General features: G+C 37.3%; 1 protein-coding gene across 1 annotated transcript; it reads right to left on the bottom strand.

The window, feature by feature from the left end:
* Window positions 1–2,647: 2,647 nt before the first annotated feature.
* On the bottom strand, window positions 2,648–9,361 carry LOC133286468 (dual specificity protein phosphatase PHS1-like). Its single transcript, XM_061483885.1, has 11 exons — window positions 9,293–9,361; window positions 8,940–9,073; window positions 8,463–8,664; window positions 7,883–8,059; window positions 7,612–7,772; window positions 5,984–7,070; window positions 5,217–5,363; window positions 4,889–5,116; window positions 3,737–3,894; window positions 3,028–3,441; window positions 2,648–2,921 (listed from the first exon to the last, which is right to left on the bottom strand). The coding sequence occupies exons 1-10, from the start codon at window positions 9,359–9,361 to the stop codon at window positions 3,081–3,083; spliced, it is 2,724 nt and encodes a 907-aa protein (XP_061339869.1). The 3' UTR covers window positions 2,648–2,921; window positions 3,028–3,080.
* Window positions 9,362–18,365: the final 9,004 nt, after the last annotated feature.

Below are 18,365 nucleotides of genomic sequence, written 5' to 3'. Positions count from 1 at the left end.
CCTTCACAGCCCTGATGATGCTGGGTTGACGATCGGATATTAGACATATACCATGCCTATGTGTGACATGGAAACGCATCAGGCTAAGAAACCACAACCAATCATCCAATCTCTCACCCGGTGGAACAATGGCAAACACAATAGGCAGAATGTATCCATCACCATCCTGTGACGTAGCAATCAAGAGGGTACCTTTGTATTTCCCGTACAGGTGCGTGCCGTCAATTTGGATTATGGGTTTACAATATTTGAAAGCCTCAATGCACTGGTGAAAAGTCCAAAATACCCTGCGAAAGACAGCCTTATCGGTGTAGACACGTCGTTCGTCACAACACTCGTCCGTATCAATCTTGAACACAGAACCAGGATTAATCTGTGTCATGTAGGTCAGCCAACCAGGTAAGATGTCATATGATTTATCCCAGTCGCCAAACAACTTCACAATGGCCTTCATTTTAGCCTTCCATGCCTTCCTATAAGATATGTTGTATCCATACAAACGCTGTACCCTCTCCTGAATAAGAACTGGTTTCAGAGATGGATCTTCTTTTAACATACCTATACAAAAATCGAAGTCAACACAGTCAATAAATATACCGTAAAAGTAACGTAAACATAAACCTTAAACCAAACATCACATAATACATACTTATAACGGCTGCACAGATTACATCAGAATCCAGCTGTCTATGGTCCCGGGTAAGGCCTTGGTTTAGGCAGGTGTGTTCTTTAGCCCACTTACTAACAACCCAAGTATTTCCATTCTTGGGCAACATAGCCCGCACGTACCAGGGACAACCATCATTATGGTGTCGACACTTCATCACAAATCTATGGTCATCACTTTTTGCCACCACAGCATTACGATGAGACTTCATACAATATAATTTGACTGCATGTTGCATTTCAAATTTAGTTCGAAACTCCTGGTACAAATATAATGGATCCCCTAAATGCCAGCCACCGTGGAAGTCATCGTCGCCATACAATATCTCCGTCTCATCATTAGGGTGAGCCCAATTAATGAAGGAATAATGTGGGCTTTCGTTCCAAAACGGCTCAATATCGGAACCTACGTCCAAATTACAGGAGTTTTCCGTCAGTACGATTGATAACACAAATATGAAATATTCATTTAAAACTTTAATTTACTATCTTACCACTGCTAACAGGGTCAACACGGAGTGGTGACATCACCTGGGAACTCAAGTTTCCTGAACTAGTGTCAGCGTCAAAATTCCCCTCTACGTCCGTATCTGAGGTGTCACCCAGCGAAATAACACTCTCGGGTTCACCATCGTCTTCACTGTCCATATCCTCCTCATGCTCATCCTCATCCTCGACTATTTCCCTCAGTGTTATCTGACTTAAGACAGGTGCATGCGCAGATAAACCGACCACTCTGTCTTCTTGACTTTGACTTCTTTCATGCATAGGTGCAGATGAAGATTGCCCACAGTCTATTTCAACATATATCTCAATAAAGTTTTGAAATTTTCGGTCCACGATTGCATTTATGACACATTCCACATCTTCATCGTCACAAATATCATTACCAATGTAGAATATAGCATCCTTACCAATTGTAGACTCTACCCTGGCGATCATCCGTTGAACGCACTGGCTGCCTTGTAGCCCCAATTTTTGGTGAATCCTCCCCTTGAGCTCATTGTACGTAGTGCCCCGTTTGATTTTCAACATTTTCGTTTTCCTTCAAATTGAACACCGTTGGGGCCTTCATAATGCTTTCCATCATAGTAAATCATGGTAACATACATGTTTGGACTTGAGCTCATCTTTCACACGAATTTGGGGGTAGGAATCGGATTTTAGGGTTTTGGGTTCGGATTTGGGGAAAACAAATCAGAAAATAAGGGAAATGACAATGATTTCACAATTACTCTGTTTTAGAGATGGTGGGATGAAATGGAAGGGTGAATGGAAGGATCACAGCTGACAAACAAGAGAAAAAAGGGTTTTGATTTCGAAAATATTGCAAATGAGACCGAGAGAGGTCTGGATATAGGATTTTTCGCGATATTTAGTCGACTAAATAATGGCCTTAGTCGACTAAAAGTGCTCGACATTTAGTCGATCAAGGTGAATATTTAGTCGACTAAAATTCGTGTTTCTTGATTTCTGAATTTTGCCCATTTAGTCGATTAAAAATGCAACTTGATCGACTAAATGAGGACATGATGGTGGATAGTTCTGGGAGAGGGACAAATTGGTTATTAATTAATTAATGAGGAGCAAAATGGTCAAAAAGCCTAAAATTCAGCCTTAAGATCAAATGTAACAACTTGACATTTTGACAAATATACTAATACATCTTTTGCTCTATTTTCTAAACTGCTTTTGCTTTCGGGTCTTCTTCTCGAGTTGTCTCGTGGTAATTAAGTCCTTTATAAACCCGTTTGTAATCAAATTAATTTAAGAATCCATTTCACTTGCAAAATCCTTGCGCTTCACAATTGAGGATTTACAAAAAAATTATTTTCAATTTTACAACGACAGAGTTCCAAACGGTTCACAACGTTTACGAATTACGATTAAGGAGCAACAAGTTGGCATAAACCATTCCATATTCTTAGATATTCTTCACTACCTAATAAAAGTGATGCAATTACAGCAAAAACAACCCCAGACAACTGAATGTAACAACAACAATGAATCCAACACCCTTTAGTCCCACGGTTCAATTTTACTGGTTGAGTTAACTTTTATGGGTAATCACAACCTAATTAATCCATCTCTTGGAATGTTAAAAAGCTTAATTATGATACCAAATGATGGTAGCTCAGTTGGTGCATGACAGTTGAGCAAGTGGGGGTGAGAACATGTGTTTGATCCTCCCCAGTACTATTTTTAAGAAGAATTTAAAGTCTTAATCCTGAACCTGTCCCGAACTGGATCGCCTCCTGTGAAAGATAAATGTGGTTTATCCAAAAAAAATAATTAATTATGACAAAATCTAACATACCACAACTCTCCCAATGAATATACTTCGCAGATTAATGTACACACCTGAAAAATCAAATCTTGAATGAGCCAATCTTCATATTTGCAAGAGTAACAATCTATTCATATATCATTGAATGAGGCTGTTGTTGTGTGGGGCTGACACTCCCACCGCGGCTAATCTTCAAAGCTGTTAAAGCCTTTTGGATCTCCATTGTCATGGCACTATCTACGCTTCCTGATGATAACTTTTTATGTGATTTCTGAAGATGTAGCTTAAGTGAGCTGCTGCTTAGTCCAGCATTCTTCCCACATATAGGGCAAATTTTCATCATTGGTTTCCGCTGCTGCCACTCCATTGAAACTTTCCCATGCAGTTTCTGATCAAGCTCCAGTAAGATCTTTGCAAAACCATCGTTGGGTTGTGCTCGCCGGTGAACTCGCTTCAGAGCATTCCATGCTTCTAATAAAGTGAAGTTCCTGCATCACAAAAGCTTTCAGTTCCAAAAGGTGTTACTAGCAGTTATACTCTTTAACTATCAAAGAACATAAAACTTATGATTACCAGTATTCTAATAATCTTAACCATGAAAATAATCGATAATTACACCAATAAATAGTTTGCTAACCAAAAAAACCTATATGATAATGTCATTAGTTATTAAGATTCCATTATTTAATTACAATTGCAACATTGATTGGTTCTGGAGGACTGGCTCCATTGGAGCACTAGTTTTTCAATTTTACCTAAGATTGTATTTATACTTTTACTTACTTCCTGAGCATCAAGTAAGCAAGGACCAAAGTGGCACTTCTGCTTCTCCCCTCAAAGCAATGAACTAAAACTCTCTGACCTGTTTGCTCAACATAACCTATAAAATCACAGGCTTCTTCAAATATGCTGCTGATGTTAGAATCTTCATTGTCACACACCTGTTTCAAATGGGAAAGTGAACAGAACCAATATGAAGACTTATTCCTGAGCACAACCTAATTGTAAGAGTATAATTGGTACCTCAATTAACAGAAAAGATTATTATAGATATGCACACGAACAAGCATAAATCATATCATATTGAATACAAATATATCACAGGATTAATTGAGAAAATAATAAGGCCAGTCTTAACTAGTAAATACTCTATCAGCCAAAGTAGATCAAATTTTAAAATTGATCAAATACTTTCCAAAAGGGAACAATAGAAAAGTCGGAAGAAAAAAAGGTAAGAATTGTATTTCAATTTGGCCATAGTATATTAATACATTATGTTATAATGCAGAAAAAACTTCAAACTGGATTAAGCTGTAGAGTACAAAAAGACCAAGCCTTTATCCCGTTAGGTAGGATTGACTAGACAAATCAATTGAAGCAGTTGGGCTTTATCAAAAACCAATTTTTCAGTAAAACCATTTATATTAAGGTTAAATTAGGGATAAAAAGAACCTAACAGATCAAGCATTTGGGATGATTGCTATGACATGAAATTAGAGCCTCTATGACTAATTGGTCAGAAGTTTGGTAGTTTCTATATCCATTCTTCACAATTAAATTAAATTTTAGCACAAGGTAGAATGAAAACCAATGCTTTGTCGACAATTGAAGCCCAAAAATCTTTCACGGAAGGGATGTGTGTTTGAGATAAAAACAATACATGAGCATGCATCTAAAAACTTGAAGTTTTGGATAACTGGTGCTGTAAAATAGTCACTGTAAACTCCAGAAGTAATCTAAAAAAAGAACAAAAGTTTAAGGCCCTAATCCAATCAAAAACTAGATTAATCCTGCCATGAAAATGCATGCATGATTAATAAAAAAGCAGAATCAGACTTCAAGCAGGAAGTCAACTGATTATCAGACAAATTAAATCTCTGCAAATAAGTCAATAGAATAATTGAGGTAAAAAACAGACATGATAATATGGCTTACAGAGAAATTTTTGTATGTGAATTGATCAGGAAACTGAGAATCTGACTGTCCAATTTCATTAGTACACAAACATAAAATATGAGTGATTCCCAAGTGTTGCAGTGTGTATACAGATCTTGCAGCCAGTGCACCACCAATGAATAGGCTATTTGTAACAGCAGAAGGTCTCTCTGTATTTGCAGCCTCAGATATCAATACAATCCTCTCAAGGATGTGCTCAAGTCTGACCTGAAAGTTAACGGAGTAAATGTTTTCTGCGAATATGTATTCCCCATACATGAAATTAGTCTAATATATTAGTTCTGCATACTGTTTTAAACTAATATACCTTCAGTTCATATGCATCAACAACAGTGTTGTTATCACTACCTTCAAAAAACCCTGTATTGAAATTGTTCTCCTGGCATAATTTGATAGCTTCATTTTTAAGCATTTCATTCCATTGTTCCAATTCTTTATTAGATTCTGTGTCAACCTGAAAATCATGAAAAAGAATAAGACAGGAGAAATAAATGGAACATGCGGTAAAAATGCTGTTTTACATGGCAAAGACACAGTTAGTTACAATGCTTCTATATCTTTATTTTTCAATCACCCCGAGATACAGGATTGTGTATGACATTTGCACATGCAGAACATATGGGAATGGAACTACCAGCAAATATTTCATTTGAAAACTCACATTTTCCAAAGTAATGGTGATTTTTGACCTTGTCTATGCTACACAGTGTAACCACATCAATTAGACAATAAGAAAGTAACATGAGCAAAAGGTCAGAGTAACATGTTTCTCCAAAATAAAATGACAGAAACTGATTCACCAAAATTCATGCTCACTCATAAAAGCAACAAGAGTACATCCTTGTCAGAGTCTTAAACATTGTACACATTAGTCAATTTTGAGTAAATATTTAATAGACTTGCAATAAAGTCATCTTAAATTGCACAATGAAGCAATATGCCACCGACTGATTATTTATGATCTATCCAAAAAATAAAATGGAAAAAATGCACCAAAACAACAACTTAGACAACTGTATCAGCAGAAACAAAACCATGTATTGGTAAGCAAGACAATGTCACCTAGAGACCAACCTTGGCATATTTATGGAAGTCACGGAGTTTAGCTGTCAAGCGCGGACCAAGAAGTGGCTCCCTGCTTCCTTTAGAGAACTTTCCATGCCAATTTTCTCTTGACACAGAAGCAGAGTCACAGCAATCTCTATTTCCTGAAGATGATGATGCTCTTGGAGCAGTTCTTTGTGACTCTGAATCACTAACATCTTGATGGTTATCATTTGAAAACCTCTCCTTACTTGTTGGAGAGGGACAACTACCAGTAGCAGCCAGTGAAGGTGAGTCAGGAACCACTGCATCCTCTTTTTCAGACTCCTCCAATGATATTTTACTCATAATATTCATAAATGATCGTAACAAGTTATCAAGTTTTTGGTGAAGTGTGAGTAGAAATATATGGAAACCCTGCAGATCCCTAAGAGCAGCACGGAAGCCACTACGGAACTCATGAACCACTGATGTTACATCACCTGCATGTAAACCGGTTGTTGTATTTATGTCTTCTGGGGGAGGACATCCTAATCTCCCTCCAGTTATATCATGTAACAGGTTAGAGGAAAACTCAGAGCTATTGAGTAGTAACTCAACCAACTTAGGATAATTAATCTGATCATTTGCACGTTTTCCAGCAGGGGGACGGCGAGGAACGCCAGAGTCAATAGCCACAATGTTAAAGTCAGTGAACATTGATTCTCCTGACATTCGACTTTTGAGGCTCATCTCAGTGGATATTGATGATTCCGTGATCTCTAAAAGATCAGATCCTTGTGATACCAATCCAGGATTATGAGAACTCAATCTGCTATCTACTGAAATTGACCTTCTTTCTTTTTGAAGTGGCTTAATCACCCTTGGTCCATATCGGTTCATTGCAGAATCAAAAGCTTCTCCCAGTGTATCTGTATTTGCAGAGATCATCTTTTCAGCCAATAACAAATTCGCAGAGTTCCCACGCCATCTAAGCTGATGGCAAGGGAGCCTATCTTCATTTCTGATGACAAGATCAAGTATCATTACCCTGCCAAGGGCTGCTGATGTTCTTTCTGCAGATTTCTGCAATTCAAATGCGCTAGAGCTTTCAAGCAAAGGTGAACCATGTACATAGCTGCGAGAAGATGATGAATCTTTAGAATAAACAATCAAAAGTTATTTTGCAGAAGAACAGCCATGTGCTTTTGCACCAAAAGTCAATAGATCCCATATTAGTTGCTTTCATTGTCTTTTCTGGGAAATAGTGATACTGGATTAGATTTAGCTACTTGCAATAAATAAAAGCAAGAACAAAAATGGCATAGTTTTCATACTACTCCAACTTCCGGTATATTGCACACCGTCACACATGGAGACGAGCACAAAAGGAAAAGTTAGTTATTTCTTGGTGATTGCCAGAAAAATTTGTTACTGTTATATTGAAATTTATATGAAAATACCATTCTTGGATGGCTGCTTTAACTCAAATATAAGATGATATGATTGCACACCATACTTGACATCACCACATCAAGCCCAAGCATGAACAGTTGAGCATAATTATTTCCAGCTAAAAAAAAAATCATCAATAGGTGGCAAAAGTAACAAGGCAAGCAAAGATATCTCATGCTGCCATATATAAACCTTGTCACATTAATGCTATATTTGAAGCATACCTCATAAACAAAAGACATCGGCTAAGCTCAAGTGCTTCCAAAAGTTCTAAACATGTCATTTCACCAGTTTCATCACCCTCAGAACTTGCTGCATCTCTCGCTTTTTCTGTAGCTTCCTTTATTTGGAGCCATTCCAAACTAGTATTGTGAATGACTCTAGCCTGCATGCATATTCCAAATAAAAGAAAAGAATGAATATGGTAGAATTGCAGCTCGATACCCTAAGCTTGCAAATGTGATGGTTGAATTAGATAAAAAGTAAGGGAACAACCTGCGGAGTCTGGACTCCCAACCACTTGGCAAATTCATAACCAAGGCGTTCAGATTGTGTTGACATTCTTGATGATGATATCTTTATAACAGCAGCTGCTTCTTTTGGAAAAGCATCATCACTCCCAAGGCCATTGAAAAAGGCAAAGAAGACAACCCCTCCAGAATTGACTGTTACCTGTGTGCACACAACTGAGAATAAACTAAGGCAGAAGTTAAGAAGATAAACAGTTTACAACAGTACAGCATTGATTTGAAAAATTGAACCCATCTACACAGGAAATGCTCGACACCCAGAAAGAATGAACTAACGATATAGGAGCTGATGCTACACAGAAGCACCTAGTGAAAATATATTTGGCAGAAGCTAAATCAGAGAGGAATTATTACTCTTTATAAAAACCAAAAAAACTAATGATCATCGACACGCTCAAATCAATATCACACCTTCTTTATCTGTATATCTAACTCTCTGGATCTTAAACACTAACTTGTTAGAACTTCAAAAGCCCTTAACATAAAACATTAAGTACAATATTTACGCTTGGAATTAATATAAAGAGTATAGAAAAACAATGAACCTCAAGAGCTCTGTTCATTTCATCCTCAGAATGTTCATTGCTGCTAGTGTGCTCAGTATGGTGAAGTGAAGAGAGTCTGTCCCAAGAAAAGGAACTCGATTCAATATCCAACATTTCAGCTTTACCAAGTCTCTCCCACAGACTAATTTCTGTTTGTTGGGGAACCTGATCAATTTGTGCATCCTCAGTAGATTCTCCGGTGCTGAACAGAAACTAAATCACCGTCAGCAACCACTTCAGAAAGCACACTAAATTCATAACAAAAATCTCTTTCAAAATGCCCCTTTTACCACTCCCCATCCAAAAGATACAAAAAATTAAACTTTACCATCCAACACACACATAACATGCTCAATGACAATTACGAAAATGAGGGAAAAACAAAAAAAATTGAAGTTAGACTAAAATAATGCAATTGCAATTAAATTGATGGAGAGAGAGAGAGAGAGAGAGAGAGAGAGAGAGGGTGTAGGAAACCTAAAAGACATGGTGGAAGGACGGTAGGGGAAGCCAGAGTAGCGATACTTGGAAGTGCGTTTACGAACTAAATGAAGCCATTGAGTGAACATAAACGTAGGCCCTGCTGTGATGTCTCTCAACATATACAAAACCTGCATTCACCAAACAAAGTTTCAAACTTTAATTGCTTTTCATGGCCTTGGCCCTGCAATTCCCACACCCACATGCAAATTTCATTATATACACAAACTACACACACTGGATGCATATAAAAAAGATCTCTTTTTTCTTTCTTTCTTTTATTTATTTATTTGTATAAACAAATGATAGTGAAAAGGAAAAACTGAGTTTTAGGGAGTAGAATTAAAAACCTGGTTTTGCTTTTGGCAAGTGTTGGTGGTGATTGCTGCAGGGTCCTGCTTTAGTTGCTCTTTTGCCATGCTATGTCGTATATAAAAAAAACATTTGGTTTTTTTAAGAATGCAAAAACTGCACAGAATGCCAGGCAAAGCAGTTTCCCTTTGTACTTTCCGGGTTTGAAGTGGGACAGGGATACATTCATTATCTTAGTTAAAGTGAACAATTTTATATCTTAAGGTAGAAAATTACCATTATCGTATCATCATATATAATTTTTTTAAACCTTAAAAAAATACTCAGAAGTACAACATACATTTTTATAATTTAATAAATATGAAGTTGATCTTATAAAGACTTAAAAAAATAAAATTTTGTGAATTAATAAACTCTTATTAATTTAATATTTAAATTAGTAAACTGGATATCTAATAATTACTATAAATACTCAGGTAACACAAATAAATTCAAAACACGAGAAAAACCTGACTGAACTTATTTAAAATTTGATTATATTAACCAATATTATTTAACCTAGACTAATCATTAACTCAGTAGGAATACTAGATTAATAGGTTACTAGTTTAATCAGTACATCATTGTCGAATTAGTTAAATTAAATTTATATACAAGTATTTAATAAGTATAATAATATGAGTATTGTGTCCAACAAAATACATTGCCTCAGTAAGTTCTCTCACTAAAGGGTCAAAGGTTTGATCCCTAGTAAGTGCAACTATTTCAATATTTTGCATAAAATTACAAAAATTTGTTTGAACTGAAAACTTTTGAGCGTTTCTATTGGGTCAAATGAACAAACGATCCTTCACTGCTCCTGTGATACTCTGCTTCAGCACTTGATCTAGCAACTACATTGTGGTTCTTACTTTTTCAGGAAACCAAGTTGCCTCCAATGAAGACACAATATCCAGTAATGGATCTCCTATCAGTAGGATAATCGGCCTAATCAGTATCAGAGTATCCGATAACTTTAACATGATCTTTATCTTCATATTCAAGGCCTTCTCCTGGAGATTTCTTGATATACTTAAAAATACGAATGACGGCATTCCAGTATTCTTGACATGGAGAATTAAGAAGCTGATTTACCACACTAATTGTAAATGAAATGTTAGGCCAAATGACTGTGAGGTAGTTCAGTTTTTAACCAATCTTCTATACATTTCAGAATCTAAAAAAGGCTCCCCCTAATTCGATAGAAGCTTGACATTTGGATCCATAGGGGTATCAACAGACTTAGAATTTAACAAAGCAGTCTTTTCAAGAATATCTAGAGCATATTTCCTCCGAGATATCACAATTTCATTAGATTGGGCCATCTCGATTCACAAGAAATATCGAAGTTTTCCAAGATCCCTAGTCTGAAAATGATGACATACATGTTGCTTCAACTGAGTAATCCCACAATTATCACTACCTATGATGACAATATCATCAACATACACCACCAAATAGATGGAGCCCGGAGTAGAATGACGATAAAATAGATCATGATAAGCCTCACTACGAGTTATACCAAATTATTGAACAACATTGCTAAATGTGCCAAACCAAGCTCGTGGAGATTGCTTGAGACCATATAGAGACTTATAGATACGACAAGCAAGACCTGACTCCCCCTGAGCAACAAACCTAGGAGGATGCTCTATATGAACTTCCTCCGGAAGATCACCATGAAGAATAACATCCTTAATATCAAGTTTATAGAGAGGTCAGTGGTGGATAGAAGCCATGACAATAAAGAGGTGAACAGAAGACATCTTCATCACAGGGGAAAAAGTGTCACTATAATCTAGTCCAAACACCTGAGTGAAACTCTTCTCCACCAAGTGGGCTTTAAGACGATCTACTTTACCATCAACACCAACCTTAACAACATAAATCTAGTAGCAGCCAACAACATATTTCCAAGATGGAAGAGGGACCAGATCCCATGTGCCATTGTGCTGAAGAGCACTCATTTCATGAATCATATCCTGTCTCCATCCATAATGTGAAAGTGCTTCACCTGTAGACTTAGGAGTCGTCACAGAAGACAAAGAAGAAAGACATGCAAAATATGATGGAGAAAGACGATGGTAACTAGTATTAATTGAATACCTGGTCGGAGGGTGGGTATCATAGGTACCTTTAAAAAGAACAATGAGAAGGTCAATACCCGAAGGTGGGACCGAAGCTGAGGGAGTAGATGCAGTTGGATGTGAACCCACAGAAATATCTAGAGAAATAGAAAGTGGGGAAACGAGTTGCAACTCATCAGGAGAAGAGGTGACCAAAGAAGAGTCAAACACAGGGACCGAGAAAGGCGAAAGGTATAACATCTCGTATTTCGTAAATGTATTATTATATGTGAAAATATGGTTTAAAGGGTAGGATTAGTGAAAATCCTGAAATTAGGGTCAAATTGCATAAGAAGGGTGAAATGGTAATTTACCGAACACGTAACCCTAGGAAAGGAAATTTGAGTAGGCGGCCTCAAATGGGAAAAATAATACTGGAAATGGATTCGGAACGAAAATTGAGTGGATAGGCAAGTTTCTGCAAATTTGATAAATAGTGATTTTAGCGGTGTAAAATACTGCGATATAATTGTACCGATAAGCGCGAAAATATGATCAGTATTTCTAGAAAGTGAAAATATGACGTGAACGAGAAAAATACGTAGGTTATGAATTTGTGGGTTAAAATGGATGATTTAAGAAAGTTAAGTGACGTGTGGGTAGAGCCGGCAAAACGAGTTCGGCTCGGCGGCCCAACCTGCCCAACCCGCCAAACAGGGCGAGGCGGGCTGAGTTTTTAAACCCATCTCAAAAGCGGGGCGGGCTTATTTTTTGGCGGGTTGATGGCGGGCATAGGCGGGACAGTGTAAAATAGGCTCGGGCTGGCGAGCCAACCCGCTAAACGGGGCGGGGCGAGCTGAGTTTTTCAGCCCACTTTCAAAAGCGGGGCGGGGCAGGATGACTCATTTTTTTGCGAGTTGATGGCGGGGCGAGACGGGACAGGCCGCCCACTTTGCCACCTCTACGTGTGGGACCCACTTAAGTGATTTCAGTGACAAATAGACAAAGTGAGATACAAAAATCAAACTTTTCTCTATCCTCTTCTCCTTTTTCACGTCGAGCTCTTGGCCATGGAGGGGGTTTTGGTTCTTTGAATTTTCAACTCTTTTTCTAGTCATTTTTAGGAGAAACTCCCAACTACAAAGTTGTTCCCCTTGAGTTTGTGAGTGACTTTCATGTAGAGTGCATCTTGTGGGGATCATTGTGTGAGAAGAAATCCTCCAAAATCAACCACGAAAATTGTGAATTTTTGGGAGATTTTGGTGCTTTCTTGTGTTGATTGGTTAGTTGGAGATCATTCCCTTGGACCCTAGGAAGCTATTGGTGGTAAGTTTTCACACTCTAATTGAGTTTTCATTGAGATTATAAAATGGGGAGGGTTTTGATTATGTGTTGATGAGTTGTGGTAGTTAGGGGCTTTTAATGATGTTGTCCTTTGGAATTAAATGCTTAGAATGATCAATGATGCAATAAAAATTATGGTGATTTGTAAACTTGTAACTTAGTGAAAATTTGAGTGGAAGTTCAATACTTTGTGAAATTGATATGCTGGGTGATGTTGTGATTGAGTTGTGGAGCATTGGTATGAATAAATCATAGGATTATATGATGGGTATAAGTGTTGAATTGAATTAAAAATCTTGGAGTGTGATTCCTTGAAGAATTCGACCTATAGGGTATTTGGAGGAAAATGGTGTGAAAATGTGGTATGATCAATGGTTAATGCTTTGATGCATAAGATGATGGAATGGTGAGTTAGTTTGATGATTAAAAGTATAACACCTCGTAATTATAAATATGAATTTATATGTTAAAAAATGAATTTAAAGGGTAGGATTAGACAAAATACGAAAACTAAGGCCAAACTGTGTGAAAGGGGCAAAATGGTAATCTACCAAACACGTAACCCGATGCATGAAAAATTGAGTAGAAGACCTCAAATGATAAAAATAATGCCGGAAATGGATTCAGGACGAAAAATCGAGTGGATAGGCAAGTTTCGAAAATTTTGGGTGAATAGTATTTTTTCGGTGTAAAATACTACGGTAGAGCTGTACTGATAAGTGTGAAATTTTGATCAGTATTTTTAGGAATAAAAAATATGACGCGAACGAGAAAAATATGTAGGTTATGAATTTGTGGTTTAAATTAGGTGATTAATTAAAGTTAAATCGCGTGTGAGACCCACTTATGGTTTAAGTGACTTAAAAGTCACAATTACATGACATTCTCTCTCCATTCTCTTCTCCTCTCCTGTGGGTCTCTCATCCTCCATAGCCAAAACCTTGCCAAATTCATTTCTCTTGTAACTTCATCAAAACTACACCAAATCAAGTGATTATTGGCTTGAAATTTGTTGGAAACAACCTTCCTAATCCATTGGTAGTAGTATTAAGCCATGAAAACCACCACATCTTGAGAAAAACCCCATATTCAGCGTCGGTTTTGGAGGATTTTGGAGAATTTTGGGGGTCTTTGGGTTGAATCATTGCTTGGAGATCATCCCCTTGGATCCTGGGAAGCTCTTGGTGGTAAGGTTTCTCACCCACACTTGGTTTTGATGAGATCATAATATTGATGAGGGTTTTGAAGTTGTATGTTGAGTAATGATAGTTAGGAGCTTCAAATGATATGTCTCCTTTGTAATAAAATGCTTAGAATGACAAATGATGATGATTGATACAATAAAATTTATAGTGATGTGGGAATTTTAACTTAGGCAAATTTTGTGATGAGTTTTCAAGACTTTGTGAAATTGGTATGTGGTGTAATTGAATAATTGAATTATGGACCATTGGTATGAATTAATTATAAGATTTTATGACATGTGTGTGTTGAATTGGATTGAAAATCCTTTGGGATCCTAGAATGAAAAATTCGACCTATTGAGGTCATGGATGGTTAGATGATGTAAAAATGATATAGTTGATGTTATATGATCGTGATTAGTGTTTAAATGAATGGTAGGTTGGTTTGATGTAGTGAAATTGAAAGGAGGAATGTTGGATGTGTTGTGTGTGTGAGATTTCAACCATATTGAAGGAAATAAGGAAAATGACGTGAAAATGTGGTATAACCAATGAGTGATGCCTTAGTGCATAAATGGTGATTTAGTTAATGATTAAAATGGTTGAAGTAATTGGATTAAATGTAGTTGGTCATTAGGCCTAAGTTGTTTTGTTGAGAATTATTGTATTTTGAAAGTGAATTGGTTGTCTTGAAATGGTATTGATGATCATGTTGATTGATCATTATAGGTTTCCTTTCTCGGACTCAATAGAGGAGGATTAAGCTTGGAGCTTATGTTGTGGAGCATTGGCTTCAGAGTTGAGGTAAACCTTTGGAACTTGGGTTTTATTCTCTCGTGTGTTTCACCACACCTAGAGGAAGGTTGTGGTTGGATTTGATATCTTTGATTATGTATAAATGTATGCTCATGCATTGTTGACATGATTGTGTGACATGTTTGGAGCATGTTGTGTGATATAATTGTGATCTCTGGCCAGTAGATGTGTGTTAGTTTGGACTTCCGCTGGAGATATCCTTTGGGGATTTCGGTCGGGTTTTGCCGTGGAACCGACTCTGGGAGCGGTACCAGGATGATCCAAACGTGGGACTTTTGCTGGATAGGGCTCATGAGGTGTTCCAGTTGGGTTTTGCCATGGGGTCGTCTCAACCATGGGAGAGGCACCAGGAAGATTCCGGGAGTTATATGATGAGGTCCTTGAAGGGAATCCTGATGTGGATGTCCTTGGATTTGTGCCCAGTTGTTGTGTGATATTTGTATGTTATGAATTTTATATGATGATCATTGTATGCACATTGAGTGAGCCATGAGGTGGAGTGATCCTCTAGTACCCTTGGTTACTGAGATATATTTGTATATCTCATCCCGCGTTTGGGGACATCATTTCAGGTCATGTTGAGCATGGTGGATCTCCGGGCAAGAGGCCCGCTTAGTGGAGGAGTAGAGCGTGGGGTGCAATTGGAGAGTATGACTTATTGAAGGATTCCATTTGATGTACATAGCATAGTATTTAATATTTTGGACTTAGGTTATGAACCTGTTGCATGTGGATATTGCCATGCTCTTGTATGTTTATGACTATATATTAAGTCCTTTAAAATTGATGTATAGTTATGCCTCTTGTTATTTTTGTATTTTGAGTGAGCATGGGACTTGTCCATGGCCACATAATTGTATTTTGAGGCATTGGAAGATTTGGGATGTAAATAGACCCTTTGTTGTGTAAAATGGCAACGTTATTGAGAATTGTTGTAATGGATGCATTCCTAATAAATATACATGATGGAAGGGCCTAGAGCCTACATTAGTACTTGTGTAAGGTGTATATTAAGTATCAAGGTGTTAGGAGTATGTTACATCACTCATTTTGTGTCTTTAAAGCTGTCATCTGTCATTTTTACTGCATAGTAATCGATTACCTTTCATTGGTAATCGATTACTTGAAACAGAGGACGAAAATTTGAGCCACTGTGATCAAAGTAATCCATTACCAGAGATTGGTAATCGATTACCTAGTTCAGTAATCGATTACCAATCTTTGGTAATCGATTACCTGAAAACAGGGGAGCCCAAATTGAGCTTCTGACTTCTACAGTAACCTTTGGTAATCGATTACCTCAAGGATGGTAATCGATTACCACTGTGTTGAATTTTGAAAATGTGTTTTCTAAAATCTAAAATAAATGGTATTGCTTAGAGAGATTATATTTGGTATGTTTTATGCTTCCGCGAGTTTTGCATTTACAATTATGGCGTTGTTTTAATTGATTACGGAAATGGTTAATGTTTAAAGAAAGGAATGTAATAAAAGAAAAAGTTTACCCGTAGTTTAATTAACTCAATTACTGTGATTGTAACTGCGCTTAATACCATATGCAATGATAACATTACCTGTACGTAACAGGCTGTTACAAAAAGGGTTAAGGTAGTTGAAATAAATGTAAAATAGCCCTTAAGCCTAAGTGAATAGGTTTGGGTATTAGTATTTTGAAAGTAAATTGATTGCCTTGAAATTGTATTGATGATCATTGATCTTTGATCGTTATAGGTTCCCTCTCACAGACTCGATAAAGGTGGACTAAGCTTGGAGCTTACGTTGTGGAGCATTGCTTACGGAGTTGAGGTAAACTCTTGGTACTTGAGTTTTATCCCCTTGTGTGTTCCGCCACACCTAGTGGAAGGTAGTGGTTGGATTTGGTGCTCTTTGACATTGTATGAAATGGTATGTTCATGCATTATTGCTTTGATTGTGTGATATGCTTGGAGCATGTTGTGTGACATATTTGTGATCTCTGGCCAGTAGATGTGTGTGGTTTGGACTTCCGCTTGAGATATCTTTTTGGGAGATTCCGGTCGGGTTTTGCCGTGGGGCCGACTCTGGGAGCGGTACCAGGATGATCCAAATGTGGGACTTCCGCTGGATAGGTCTCCTGAGGAGTTCCAGTTGGGTTTTGTCATGGGGTCGTGTAATCCATGGGAGAGGCATCAGGAAGCTTCCCGGGAGTTATATGATGGGGTCCTTGAAAGTAATCCGAGTGCGGATGTTCTTGGATGTAAGCCCAGTGTGTTGTGATTTTGTATGTTAAGCATTTTATACGATGATCATTGTATGCACATTGAGTGAGCCATGGGATGGAGTGATCCTATAGTACCCTTGGTTTACTGAGATATATTTGTATATCTCACCCCGCGTTTGAGGACATCATTTCAGGTTATAGTGAGCATGGAGGATCTTCGGCCAAGAGGCCCGCTTAGTGGAGGAGTTGGTCATGGTGTACATGTGGAGAGCATAGCATTTTGGAGGATTACATTTGATGCACATAGCATAGTGTTTAGCATTTTGGACTTAGGTTATGAACATATTGCATGTTGATATTGCCATGCTTTTGTGGTGTTCATGACTAGATTCTAAGTCTATGTAGTTGATGTATATTTATGCCTATTGTTTACTTTGACCTTTTGATGAGCATGGGACTTGTCCATGGCCACACGTTATGTTTTGAGGTATTTGGAGACTTAGTGTTGTAAATGAGCCATATGATGTGTAAATGGCAAGACAAATGGTGAATATTGTAAATGATACATTTGTATTAGATTATGCATGATGGAAGGGCCTAGAGCCTACATTAGTTCTTGTGTAAGTTGTAAATTTAGTATTAAGGTGTTAGGAGTAGAACACTTGGTCCATTTTGAAATGAAAAAGCTATCATTTGTGATTTTTACAGTAGGGTAATCGATTACCTTCAGTGTATGGTAATCGATTACCTGAAACAGGGGACGCAAAAATTGAGCCACTGTGATCAAAGTAATCGATTACTTTTGCATAGGTAATCGATTACCTATGAAAATGTAATCAATTACCGAAAATAGGGGAGCCCAAAATTAGCTACTGTCTCATTCTGGAACTTCTGGTAATCGATTACCTCAAGAATGGTAATCGATAACCACTGTGTAAATTTTGAAAATAAGTGCTTTTATAACCTAGAGTTAATGATATTGCTTTAAGGGGATATAATAAATAAGTTTTATACTTCCGTGAGTTTCGCAATTACAATTATGGTGTTGTCTTTAATTGATTGCGGAAATGGTTAATATTTGACAATAAGGATTTAATAAAAGAAAATTTTTACTGTAATTTAATTAACTTAATTACTGTGATTGTAACTGCGATTAATACAATATGCAATGATTACATTACCGGTACATAACGGGCTGTTACAGAAGGTATTGAAAAGAGGTGGCATTTAGAGATGACTGAACAGAACCAGAGTCCACAAGAGCAGTAAAGGGCCAAAAAATGGGAATAATTTGAAGAAAACATCTGTCGAGATGAAGTATTGACATAGAGTCAAAGAGTAGCAACGGTAACCCTTTTGAGACCGAGGATAACCCAAAAATCACATTTATGAGACTTGGGAGATAGTTTATCTAAGTCGGGACTGAGATAATGAACAAAATAAGTAGAACCAAAGACATGTA

This window comes from Gastrolobium bilobum, unplaced genomic scaffold (assembly GCF_033153095.1).
Source record: "Gastrolobium bilobum isolate Gb01-03AN ecotype WA unplaced genomic scaffold, APGP_CSIRO_Gbil_v1 utg72019, whole genome shotgun sequence".
In the NCBI taxonomy this organism is placed as follows: domain Eukaryota; kingdom Viridiplantae; phylum Streptophyta; class Magnoliopsida; order Fabales; family Fabaceae; genus Gastrolobium; species Gastrolobium bilobum.
The sequence above is the reverse complement of the archived record's forward strand: the minus strand, read 5'-3'. Positions and strand labels throughout refer to the sequence as shown.

What these genes read in the sequence shown, in the direction of transcription:
- LOC133286468 (XM_061483885.1), bottom strand. Translation starts at nt 9,361, where the DNA reads ATGGCAAAAGAGCAACTAAAGCAGGACCCTGCAGCAATCACCACCAAC. An exon ending in AAATGAACAGAGCTCTTGAG is followed by an intron (nt 8,060 to 8,462) that starts GTTCATTGTTTT and finishes GTGTGCACACAG; the next exon opens with GTAACAGTCAATTCTGGAGG. An exon ending in GCTTACTTGATGCTCAGGAA is followed by an intron (nt 3,442 to 3,736) that starts GTAAGTAAAAGT and finishes TTTGTGATGCAG; the next exon opens with GAACTTCACTTTATTAGAAG.